The 13,079-nt window shown below is 36.3% G+C and overlaps 1 protein-coding gene across 1 annotated transcript in view; it reads right to left on the bottom strand.

Annotated features, from left to right (window-relative positions):
* Nucleotides 1–13,079, bottom strand: part of TRDN (triadin) — a 232,219-nt gene that overhangs the window by 60,995 nt on the left and 158,145 nt on the right. Inside the window, exons 22-27 of the mRNA XM_064508938.1 lie at nucleotides 12,511–12,534; nucleotides 9,640–9,690; nucleotides 9,065–9,115; nucleotides 3,887–3,937; nucleotides 1,008–1,058; nucleotides 356–406 (exon numbers count right to left, since the gene is read on the bottom strand). Coding sequence (XP_064365008.1) covers nucleotides 356–406; nucleotides 1,008–1,058; nucleotides 3,887–3,937; nucleotides 9,065–9,115; nucleotides 9,640–9,690; nucleotides 12,511–12,534 — 279 coding nt within the window. The remainder of the gene's footprint in view (nucleotides 1–355; nucleotides 407–1,007; nucleotides 1,059–3,886; nucleotides 3,938–9,064; nucleotides 9,116–9,639; nucleotides 9,691–12,510; nucleotides 12,535–13,079) is intronic.

Below are 13,079 nucleotides of genomic sequence, written 5' to 3' on the forward strand. Positions count from 1 at the left end.
TGAGACTTTCAATGTAAGAGAGAAAAACAATGTGCTATAGAAGAAAAGTAAAATACAGTCTGAAATGGAAAATTTAAAGAGAAGGAGCGAGACAAAATTAAGAAAGGAGAAAAGAAATCCCAATAACTTTGGGGGCTATGGAGTACTACTGTTATTACTCCTTATATAACCTCATATGTATCTGTCATTTATCACACAAGTAAAAAGCAATGTCACTGCAACAAAGGATGACATTCAAGGATATTTGTGGATACGTAAGTGAATAAACTAAGATTTCTTTGGGAATGCTTGCACAATAGATCTGCTTTCTCTACTGAATCTTATGCTAAGGCTCAGCTCAGCTCAGGATTATTACCTTTTTCCTTAATGAAAGTTGAAGTCTTCAGTTCTTTTCCTTTTGAAGACTCTGAAAAAGGTACCAAACACAAAAATGGAAGCAGAAAGTTAGTAAAATACTAATATTACTATACACTACTACACTATACACATTTGCACTATGACAGATGTGCATAACAGCAGACTAAGAAAATGGTGTAGAAGAGAAAAGTGTTATGAATTTGAATTTCCGTTTACTTCAATAAAGGTTCAATTTAGGATTTGAAAATAAATCAAAATATTTTTCCCTAATTATTTTGAAAAGATTCTGCAGAGCAAACCATGCTCTCATTACTGTGCAGCCTGTCATTTAGGTCTGTCATCTGAATTTAGGTAACAGCTCTGTTACTAATTCACTGTCAGGAATAGACCAACATTTCAGCAGGAGTATTGGCTATGTGAGTCAGACAAAAGTCAAAGAATGCCGTAAAAAAGATCATAATTTTATTATTTCTAAATCATAGAAGAAGCTGCTTATTTCAAGGTATCAGATCTGCTAAGTGAGAAGAAAGGTTTAGGTTTAGTCCCTTTTCACCAAAAACCAAAGTATGTAGAAGCAGCACCGAGGTACCATCAGACCCTTTCATGAGGACAACTGGTTATTTCCAAACGATGTCATGATGAGACATTACCCTTTTCCTTTAAGACTGCTGGAGGCTTCACATCTTTTCTTTTACCAGGCTCTGGAAAGAAACATTTAACATTTATCAGAAGTCAGGTTAGAGAAATAAGATGACACATGAGAAGAAAGCAAGTCAGACAATTTGATATGCAGAGAGGAAAAAGGATGTGATAATTAAATGGTTTCAACAGCATGGAAATAAGGAACAGGACAAAACAAAGAGGTCATTCATTCATCCTTTTAGACTTGGATATGCAAAATAATAAACCTTCAATATGTCATTAGTTCCTTTTTATTTGGAGGAAACTGTTAAGCTGTCTCTCAAGTAGGGAATGAAGAATAATTTAAAAAGAGAACAGCAATTCTATAGAGCAGTCACCATCAATGGATTTTCCCTTTGCTGAATCCAAATAAAAAATTAATCCACACTGATACAATTAAAATATTAGGAATGCTGGACCTGAAAGCCAGAGGCTGATAAAGGTAAGTGGGAGTTTTCTTTATTCAGGAGTGACAAAAGGGCCAGTTCAGTACTCCGTATGCTTTTAAAACCATAGAGGCCATGCAGATATCGCCTGTGAACAAGATTTCACTTCTTACATATATATAGCCATTTAAACTCAGAGTCAAGATGAGTATAAAATAAGAGCAGTGTTAGTCCTTCAGAATATACATTCATATATTTTATGTCAAGATGAATAGTCCAAGAACATAACTGTATCTTTAATTTTTCTGCAGTGTATGCCAAATTATTAAAACAGATGTGAATAACATTGAAATTCTAATTCTGTCTTGTACATGACAAATGAGAGCTCAAGGACAAAAGAAAACACAGAAGTTGGCTGAACATAAATAAAGAAAAAATACAGTCTTGATGAGCTGCCCGTCTGAGACGCAGGGACTGGCAGCAGTGAGCAAGGGAAGAATTCTGAGCCTAACACAGTGCTCCGGCTCCATTCCACCAGTGATTTAGCACAGAATAATAAATTCCTCTCTTGTAGAGAGACCCCGAAGTGCATCATCATGTTGTGGTGTTTCTATTCAGCATTCTGCCCTGCCCCAGCCATTATATGGATTGCATTGAATATACCCAGCTTCCTGAAAATGGGGACTTTACCACAGTTTGGACCTAGGATGCACCTTTACAGCTCAGAAAGCATGCACAATTCTCCTAGCCTTTGTTGTTTCCCTGAAATGTTTGAGATGTTTCAGTGCTCTCCAAAAAGTAGGAACTGCCCATGAATCCTATAGTTCTTAGTATTTATCTTAATATGTCACAATGCTACAATTAATGTTTTCCCCAAATAGGCACTATCAAACAATGCGTGCCTGCTTTGATGTCCACTGCCAAAAAGCCAACCCACTGCATCTGGAAAGATTAGAGACATTTATGTCTATCTTTACCAAGGAATCAAGAAAAGAATGCTGACTTCTCTCGGTCACCTAAAACACCTGGATCTGTCAGTAGCCTCAATCAGTCTCATTCTCAGTCAGCCACATTCTTTAGCTATAGCTGTTAGCTATGGACTGCATAAAATGTCCATGGAATTTCTGAAATTTATATTAAAATATCATATACCAATAAATATTTTAGATTTCAGATGTTTTGAATTATCACATTAAAATGCATAATGATCCTTTAATACTTAATCAAGATAAAGTATTGCACTTTATTGAAAGGAAATTTCTTGATTTACAAGGATGTGTGAATATCGTGAGGTGTAAAGCCAGGCCAAAAGCTTGATTCTTTCCTTGCATATAGTGCTAATTTAGTGAAAAATTCAAACATAGACTTAACAATAAGCACCCAAACAATTTTCTCCCCAAACAGTATTTTTCTTTGAAAATACATTTCTTCTGTACTTCTTTCTTTCAGTCTCTAGTGCAGCATGAAGTTCTAATAACTATCTATTATCATGGGAATGTGCTTAGGTAGAACTGAGACTTGAAGCTCTGAAAAGAGAATTTACATGAGCAGCTCATGTGGATACTAGTAAGTGTAAAAGCAACGAAAGCGTCGACACATCTTTTTGATTGTAAATGCCAGCATGGATGGTTTCAGTGTTTCTAAAATTGTCCTTTCCAAAGGTTCCATTTATTAATTTCTAGGTATCTGTCATTATAACTTCCTTAGAAAAGAATATGCTGCAAGAGCAGCTCATTAGGTTGAAGCAGCTGTGCCTACATTTCCATAGTATTCACTCTGTGCAATTTACCCTGGATCGGATTCAGTCTGGTTCCCTGGAAGGACTGTTCGCACCACACATGTAGTTCAGGATTATGCAAAGGAGCAATCATTATTTCAGACCATTATGTCTTTCTTAGCCGTAGGGGCACATTTGCTGTGTGCGTGATCTTGCAGGTCCAGCTCAGTTTTCTCCAAAAAGAATCTCATTCATGCACATCATAGCTACTCTGCACACACAACTACTGCAAGGAAAGTAATGGGCTGTTCAGATGATTTGCTTTGGCGTTACACTACTGCTCCAAACCACAGTGCTAATGCAGATGTAAGAAAGCAGCAGGTGAGTTCAACAGTTCTTGGGATGTGTCTCTCTCCAACAGCTATAAAACGAGTCCAAGGTGACTCTCTGGGGTTTAGACAACCCATTTTGACTAACTAATGTCAAAAAGTGCTATAAAAATGCGTTCAGTATTTCTCTCAGGATGCATTAAAAAGAAGCCCAGATGTAGTTACCCAGAGACCTTTTGGTAACAGTTCCTAAGAGCATTTACATCTGTTGTCAAGAGCAATACCATGGATAAAATAAACAGGAAGGAGAATGAGTTTGGTTTCCCATCCTTGTGTACTTACACTTGAGATCTTTTCCTAGCATTAAATAGTCATTCTGATATTCAGTTACTGAATTTCTTAACTTCTTCACTTACCTTTCTCCTTTCTTCCCTCTGGATTCTTGGGATTGTTTCCTTTTGGAGACTCTGTAGGGTGGTAATTAAGTTTTTGAGACTTAGAAGATAAGACCTTCCTTCTAAACTTGAAAGAAAAACCAACAAGTTCTTAAGATCAAGACTAAATTCATGAACGCAAATGGATATAGCTTTGACCTTTCTTTGCATCCTCTCTACTTGGTCTGTGCTCACTTTGTATTTTCTCAAAAGCAATAGTGTTAGTTATTGTAGGTCACTATATATTTGCAGAGCTCCACAGAAAGAAGCCAGAAAGGAGAAGGGGAGACTGCAAGTAATGCTATAGGATTGGAGATTCTTAGGTCCTTATCCAAAACTTCATGAAGTCAGAAAAGAGTCTTCTATTTTCTCTAATGCACTGAAACTCCGTTCTTTGCATTAGTCCTGTAGAGACCATGCATTTTGGGTCAGCAGGTATGGAAAAACATACATTACATTGTATAAACAGTTAACATATGACACTTTCTGAAAGCAATATCCTATTGACCCTTTAAGTGTGTGTATCAGTGAATGCTAGGATGCAATTCTTTTTTCTGAAGTGAGGAAATAATTTCATAACCTTATGAATGTCTGTGATTTGAGTGAGAGAATATTACAGCTTGCAGGATGCTACGTAGACCCAGTTATATTTCGTCTGACCTAATATACATCTGAGTGTCTAGAAAAAGCTTCATATCATTTATTCTAAAAAAATTAATCAGTAAAAACATATTAAGCTAAAAGAGGATCCTTCCTAAAATAAATTTAAAACTCTGAATATCTTCCTGGCTGCCATACCACCAGGATGTGATTCCACTTATCCATCTGGCTTTTAGCGTGATTTGTAACAGTATAACTTCACTCCCAGTGTGGCTGAAGCCTTCGGAGAAATCACAGCATTCAGAGATAGGTACTTAAATTAGAAGCCTAATCTCCACAGCAAGTGGTGGGCTGCAATCAATCAGAGGATTTAGGGCAAACTTCTAGTGTGAAGGCTCTGAACCCCTTTGAAGGAGCCTCTGTCTCCCCCTGTGTTGACTGTATAGAAAGCCTAGAGGCAATAGCTTCCAGTTGGCCATTTTGTCTTGCGTGTCTGTCTGTGGTCTCAGAGATTCAGCAGTCATTGTTACAGCTACAAGGACAAACCCTTCCCCTTGGGCCAAGGGCTTTGACCCATAAGTTCTTTTGTTGCCCATGTAGCAGGTCTCTCTGAGATTTCACATGCTTTGTGGCTCTTAAAGGAGGTTCAGCACCTTCAACCCTTACAACTTTAGGACTAGTGCAGGATGCACTCCACCATGCATCGATATCCCATCTCTTTGAGCCAAGGCTACAGAGATATTCAGTGCTACTTCTCTTTCAGAGAGCAGATCTTCATCTTTAGGGGTTTAATCAGGGGCTGACCGAAGGCTGTTCACACCTTTGCTCTTCACTGACTTTGCTGGTCCGAGAAGAGAAAATAAAGTTGGCTTAATGCCAACATTCATCTCCCTGCTTTCATCCTGCATCCTTCTCCATAGGTGAAGCTAGGTGAGGATAGGAGGATGGTATAGAAAGACACAGCTGCAGCAGCATGTGAACTCTTCAGGAGAAAGATTTAGTCTTCATGAAATGGCAACAACAAATCAGGAGGCAGAAATAGGAAGCAATATTAACTGAAAAGTCAGTGCTTTTCAGTCCCTTCTGTTTAAGATCTGTGGGTGATTTCATTTCCACGTGGGTGACTGTCACAACATAATTTTCTACTTTTAAAGAAAAAAGTGTGCATTGTAAAGATAAAAAAGATACTACAAGCAAGATGTTATTTTATTTTATATTTACTTTAAAGGAAGCAGATGCATTGCATAACAAGTGCAAATCAGCGCATTTATTTTACTTAATGACAATGTGCTATTATGTGTATGGCAAGAAAGAAATATATACTACTGAATTATTTCCCCTACCACTCTGTGTAGAGGCATAAAAATAAATAGACCTATTCTCCACATATAAGTGACATATGAAAAAAATGCAAAGATATCCCCATACACAGCAAAAGCAAACAAGAGGGAAAAAGGGGTATTCATTTGGAAAATAAATCATGCAATGCAGAGTCAGAGTGAATTTATGTTATCTGTACAGCACACATGTTGTCAGTTTAATAACTCAGCATAGTGTAATGCTAGTGGCTTTCTTGGAAAAAAAAAATCAATTAGGAGATATGTATGGTCTACCATGAGAGTTAGAAACTCTGGATGAATGAGTTTCTACCCTGACTAGTTGGCTAAGACAACTACCAAAAAGACTGCATGGCACATTATCCCACAGGGTTTCTTTGGCCTCCCATTATTTGAATATGCTCATGACAATGTAAAATCTGCTTTTACATTAATTATTGTAAATGGATTTCTTTACTTCAGGGAAGAGCTAAAAAGCTCATTCAGATGTCTTGAGATGCCCTGTATCACAAGACAATAGAAGAAGGTGTATTCTTCCAGTGTTCTCCTTAATTGCTGCCAATAAAACCAGACTTTAAGACTGAAGAAATTTTATTCACCTCATAAAATAGATATGGTAGCATTGTGAGATTATGATCTATAGAGTGTCCTAGTGATCCTGCCAAATTCAGGGATTTATTTTTCCTGTCTTCACTTTAAATAAAAACACTGTGCAGCAGTTCAGGAAAGACAGCCTGTTTTATGATAGGGTTTTTGGTCCAGGTAATATTTCCCTTGTTCATCCAAACTTAGCCCATTCTTCAATCAGAATGAGGTATGATAATGCTTCTTTTATTGTAAAAGTTGCCAGGGAAATCATTACAAGTTTTTAACACCTCATCGAAAAAAGTTCATTTATTCGGTTTTACAGGAATAGTAACAAACTCCCAAGACACATAATTAGGATTTGTACGCAATCTTAAAATACTTACTTTCCCCTGTCCTTCATTATATTTTAAGTGACAAAAAAGCCACAATTTAAGAAGCAGATTGTAAGACAGTAAGTTGCTAAGAGTGAAAAGAAGACCTGGTTAAGCGTTACTGAGGCCCACTGAGAAGCCTTGAACTGGCAATGGGCAGGGGAAAGAGTGGCACACAACTAAGGTTTGATTAATTTAGAAACCATAGTTTGGGCAAATATGGCATGTAAGATGAGGGGTTTATAGTGCTGAATATATGTTTATATAGCTGAATAATCCAGAAAGCAGTGGGAAAAGTGCATAGTTTAGAAATGCACCAATATTTCTAAGAATTTATTCCCTATATCTATGAATGTTCTTCTTATAGGTTTTTTGCTGCCAATATATTTTGAACAGAGCTATTCAGCTATTTGCAGCTAGCTAATCAACACCCACATTCTCAGACACTTAACTGTGAAGTCTGATGTCTGTTATGGGAAACAGTGATGGCTGCATCAGTGACTGCTCTCAGGAGCCAAGGGGACAGGTTCAATGGGGCTGGACATCAATGTTGCTGCAGCCACTCGGGAGCCAGCTGGACCTTTACTGCTATATTCAACATCGAGTAGTAGGTCAAGACCTTGGCTATTAGTAGCGGTAATGCATTGGGCATATATAACCTTGTATTACATGAGTAATACATTGCCATTTTTACAGAGACTTTTGCCTTGTTTTCCTAAAATGTAGGAAACCTGATATAAAAGAAGCCTGAGCTTAGTGTTTAAAATAAATTCCTGCCTACTCCTCTCTGAAGACTGGGTGGAGAAGGTCTAGCCTCCTCTGCCAGGTTAGAAGTAACAGTTAATAACTTGGTGACTGAAGTCGCTGACCTCTTGAAAGCGAGCGAGCCCAGAAGCTAAAAGCAGAGTCATAGGAGCACTCGGGGAGGAAGGACATGTCACAGAAGATTGTTCAGGGCTGGCAGATTCCATTGACTCTAAGGAAACTCTTGCCAAAGATGAAAAAAGGTCCTCCCAGTCTTTTTTTCAGTAACCCTTTGAAAGGAGCAGCAGGCTAAGCATTTCTGCTCCAAGCAGATCAGAAGACCCCTTATTATTTTACAGAACAACCACATGAGGAAATTACAGTTTTTGAAACATAGGCAGTCTGTGGAGAGGGCTGCAAGGCCCCAGAAGGGTTTTGATATACAATTCTGGTCCAAATAACTAATCTCATGTGAATGGGGCATGTGTGCATTAAGAGTATAACACACATAGAAGAACAATGCAAAACCAAAGTGTTTGCAGAGTAATTATTTAATTATAATTTAATTTTAATTTATGTACAAAGTGATTAACTGATGATTGCCCAATTAAACAAGAGTGGGTGAGTAAGCATGGTTTCGAGGAGTTTGAGAATATGTCTAGTGATTAAATCATTCCTTTTTTACTCTACATTTTTTATTTCCCTTTCTCTGTGCTACAACTGAACTCTTTATTCAGTTCTTTGTTTTAAATAGTATATAATGATGATAATTTAGAATAAATATGTTAATATACTTGCATTTGTGGTAGATGTTTTTATCCTGTAGCACATCTCAAATAACAATTATCCATAAATCACTTGACCTTTTAAATATAGCTACCTCTTGGAAGGAAGGAAGCAATAAGATGGGTAAAGAGCACTCTGCAAAATAATGGACAAAAGGAAATTCAGCAGAGCTAGCTGTCTACTCTGACCAAATTGAAAAAAAAAAAAAGAAAAGACATTAGAACTGTTTGATAAAAATAAGGAAGAAAAGAAAGATTCAGACAAACTTTCATGTCTCAGATGGCTGACTGGATGAAACTGTGAGGCTGAGGATGAAACTAGAGCTTTTACAGAGCCCAGAAGGCATGTTACCCACATATATGCTACTGCTTTACTTTATTCATGTTATGTCCACAGATTTATGCAAGCATTCCATTCCTACCTTGCTAATTGGCTCCTATTTAACACTTTGTATTGTGCAGAAGAGAAGGTTTTTAACTGTAACTCAAAGTGACTTTATGGTATTTGTTTAACTAATTTTGTGGCTTCTGAACATTTATTGGCTCAAAATATTCCACTTTTTTGTTATTCCGTTATTTCTTGTTATAAATCCTGTGTAATAGTTCAACCAGTTAAATATTGAGATCATATTTTATACATACAGACAGGATCTCTAATGATTATTTTAAAAGGAATATCTTCATTCTACTTTCTGTGGTTTTAAAACAGTATTATATTTTATTGCATATACTTACCTCTATCTTTTAAAGCCGTAGAATTCTTTCCCTCTCTTTCTTTAGTGTGCTCTGTAAAAAGTAATCTATTAATCTTCAAGTTAGAGGGATGAAAGGTTGTCGTCTAATAACTCTGGGATGATGATTGATTGAATATTTGGTGGTTTCTAACTATGCCACGATACCAATTTAATGTGCAGTGCAAAGCATTGGTTTTGATGTATTTTAGCATGCTAACCAGTAAAACCACAAACATTTCTTAACTGTGATGCTTAACTGTACAACTTAACTGTAATAAGAATAGTCAACACTCATTTCACTTCGCAGTGTGTGATAGTAAATGTTAATGAGTAGTCCTAAATTCTGAGTTTGGACTTATATAAGTTTTCCTACAGATATTCCACATTACCAAAGCTCTATTTGCAATTCCAATTCAGGTAATACTAATTAAGCTTTATCATATATTTACTGATACATTATTATGCTCTTAAATTCCTAAGGTATGGTTAAAAAGCAGAAAGGCCAATATATTGCAAGACTTTTTCTCCTTGGACATATATCTTTGGGTTTTATGCAATTATGTTCTGCAGTGTTACCTTTGTCTTTTGTGGCAGCTGGAGATTTAAGTTCTTTCTCTTTTCCAGGATCTGTAAAGAAGCATTCACAGTAATAAGGTGCTAGTCAAAAGCAATAACCAAGTGAAACTATAAATTTAAATTTTAAGAGATAATGAAGCATCTAGACCATATTAGAGACTATAACTACACACTAAAAGAATGTAAGAAGGTGATAAGCAGAGTAATCAGAAGAGTTGTACAAAACACACATTTCAGTTCAGAGAGTTCAGTCCACTAAATGCCTTTTTTTGATTTAATTATGAAACTTATAAAATTTACAAGCTTCAGTAGAAACTTGCCATGGGACAAGGACATTGTTTCAACTCTCTTAACCAGAAAGGACAAAACTGAACCTTTGCCAATTTAGACTCACTAGAGTTGGCTGTGGCCTGCTTCCTTTATCAGACAATTGTCCATTCTTGCTGAGCAAATCCGAGCATCTGTTAACTGGAACTATTCCTTTGTAAAGAGCTAGATGACTATTGAATTGAGAGAACACCACAAAAGTGACAAATATGAGGACCAAAAGTTGTTTTTATTTTGCCAACACACAAACGGTGAAGATAGTTAGGCCACACCAATCTTAATGGATCCTTAAGATGAAAGGTGGTCCCCTGGAAAAAGCATGAGAAATAATTTGGACCAGAAAGAAAACAAGAATTGTTTCATATAGCTTGTGAGATCATGCTTCTAGACTGATGAAACCAAGACCTCCAAAATGTCATGCCCACAGAAAATTACCAAAGATATTGTCCCAGAACAGGCTAGTCAGAAAGAACAGAGCATTGAATTTTGAATTCCCACATGTTAAATGAGAATTTTAACCACCTGGCTACTGGTTACTCTGGTTAGAAATACTAATTAAATGACATTGTCTTGAAAAAAAAAAGAAATGTTCTCCACCAGATCTGTAGGAAAAAAAAAATCTTTCTACTGAGAAACTCAGCAGCAATTTGGTGCCAGAAGATCTTAAAGAATTCTATTAGAAGACCCACTCTATTAGAAAACCCACTTAGGTTTTGTACATAGGATAAGATGTCAAGACTCTGTAGCTGTACTGTGGTTAGCAGATAAATCTGAAACTGGCAATTGTAAAAGTGGCTAGTTTCAGTAGCTATTGCTTACAGCCTGGAAGCACACACAATTCACAAATTGTCAGCCTTGTTACAAAAGTGTGGAATGTATCCAATAGTAATTTATCATCGTATCAAAAAACCTTCTTGTTCATGATTTAGTATTGGACTCTGTGTAAGATGAACAGAGTATGTGTAGGTATGCATTCAAGTGATTCGGATACAATGAGATTTTATTAACGGCAAACAAAATCATCATGTGGAAAAACTGCATTTACTGGTGACAGTGAAACTCCTGTTGCAATGGGGCAGACTTCAAGATCTGAACATTTCATTATATTTCTCCTTCTACATTCTACTTCTAAAAAGAAGATCCTTTCAAACAATACCATTTTTAAAGGAAAAAGATGGGGGATGGATTTTGTTGAACAAAGTTGAAAGTCTAACTTTATTGTAATAAAGGTGTCTTCTTCCATCCTCAGCATATTCCAAATACCTGCTTCAGAAGAACCTCTGCCCTCCTGCTTCTACTTTCAGATTTCATACTCACCAGTTTATGATTGTCACTCATTCTCAAAGGCAGAAAAGAAACAATTCACCAATATTTAAATATTAATAACACAAATCAATGCTAATAGAAATGAAATCCAATGGGAAGGCTGAAAAAACTGTCCTTTTGTGCTACAGAAGATTCCCAGGAGGGATTCCATATTCTGTACTATGCTCTGTGCAAAAGAGAGGAGACTGGAAGAGATAGGATCTTTTTTCAAGTGTTTTTTTCTGAAGCCCAATTCAAATAAGGTTTTGTGATTAATTCAAGTAACATTGATAAAGACATGCTATTGTATCATTGGCATAACAAATTAGCTACTGTACAATATAAACCCTTTATGTTCAGGAGCCTGCCCATGAAAACTTCAAGGCGATGTGCACCTCCATTGTAAAGACTACAGCTACCTAGATTGTTTCAGAAGCTGTTACCTCAATGATACATTTTGAAAAAAAAAAAGAAAATTAAACAATTCCAAACTACAAGCTTAAGTCATTACTGACAAAGCTTGAAGTCTCAAGTGATCCCTAAACCAGGAAACCATTGGGAAGATGCTGCAGAGACTGGTGTCATCTCCAGGAGAAAATTTAACCTTCAGGGTGACATGGCATATGACACAGATGCTGCTGAAGAATTTAAAGAATGACCCAGGAATAACTTGTAAATAGGAACTTAAGCTGTAAATAAGCACTGGATATTCTGTAGGACTGAACTTACTGAGGACTGTTAGTCTATTATAATTATGGCAAAATGACATCTTGTTGCACAAATACTATGACAAGAAACTTCTGTTACTTGCTCAGTAGTGACTCTCAGTGTCAAACTTGTATTGCCACCAGGCTACATAGCTAAGACTTCTAGTGAGGCTAACAGATTTGGGGAGAAGAATTTTGTGTGTAAAATAATAAACACTAACTTTTACAAATAGATTTTTAGTACATGGCTTTTACGCTTGTCAAAGAAGAGTATAAAGTAATGGGACAAACTCCTTTGCCTTAAATAGATTTGAATTTCTCTATTTATCCATTATTACTGTTACTAGCTTTGTTGTATCCTTTCTATCTAATTAACCATACTCTGCAAATCCCAGTAACAGCAGTAGCTTTTATACATAGTACATACATTATACATTATTATATATATATATACATTATCCATTATCCATTTACAAATCTGACATTGTTTTATCAGTTATAGGGAGAAGCAGCACCTAAAGGTATAGCTTACTTGTTTGTTTCATCTTTGGTTTATCTGAGAAAAAGAAAGGAAAAGAAAGGGAAAAGGGAAGGAAAAGAAAAGAAAGAGAAAGGGAAAAAGAGAAAAGACAAAAGAGAAAAACTTTTTAAAATTCCTGCCTTCATTACATTAGGATATACCTTCATGTAGGAAATGATTTGTAATAACAAGCAGCTAATGAAAATGTATTTAAAGAGATGTGGCCCCTAAATGCCTAAATATAGCTTAACTCAATTGTTGCTTGAGAGTGTATGTGAAAAAAGTTTATGGTTCCCACCTAATAACTTGCAGACATGCAACCAAAAAAACCAATCTCACATAATCTGATTTAACTGATGATAATTACCTTCTTTTTTAGTAATGTCAGATGTCACAGGAAGATCTCTTTGCCTGTTCCTCATTTCTTTTAAGTATCAATTCACAGATGCTTTACAATAACAGGCACTAACTCCCTGGCAACATCCTGACACTTGTTCATGTCATTTTTCAAACAAATAGGGTAAAGAGTTAAAGCACTGCCCATTCTCCAGACACTTCTGACAGTTCCCTGCCTTTTGCCT

This window comes from Dromaius novaehollandiae, chromosome 3 (assembly GCF_036370855.1).
Source record: "Dromaius novaehollandiae isolate bDroNov1 chromosome 3, bDroNov1.hap1, whole genome shotgun sequence".
Classification (NCBI taxonomy): Eukaryota; Metazoa; Chordata; class Aves; order Casuariiformes; family Dromaiidae; genus Dromaius; species Dromaius novaehollandiae.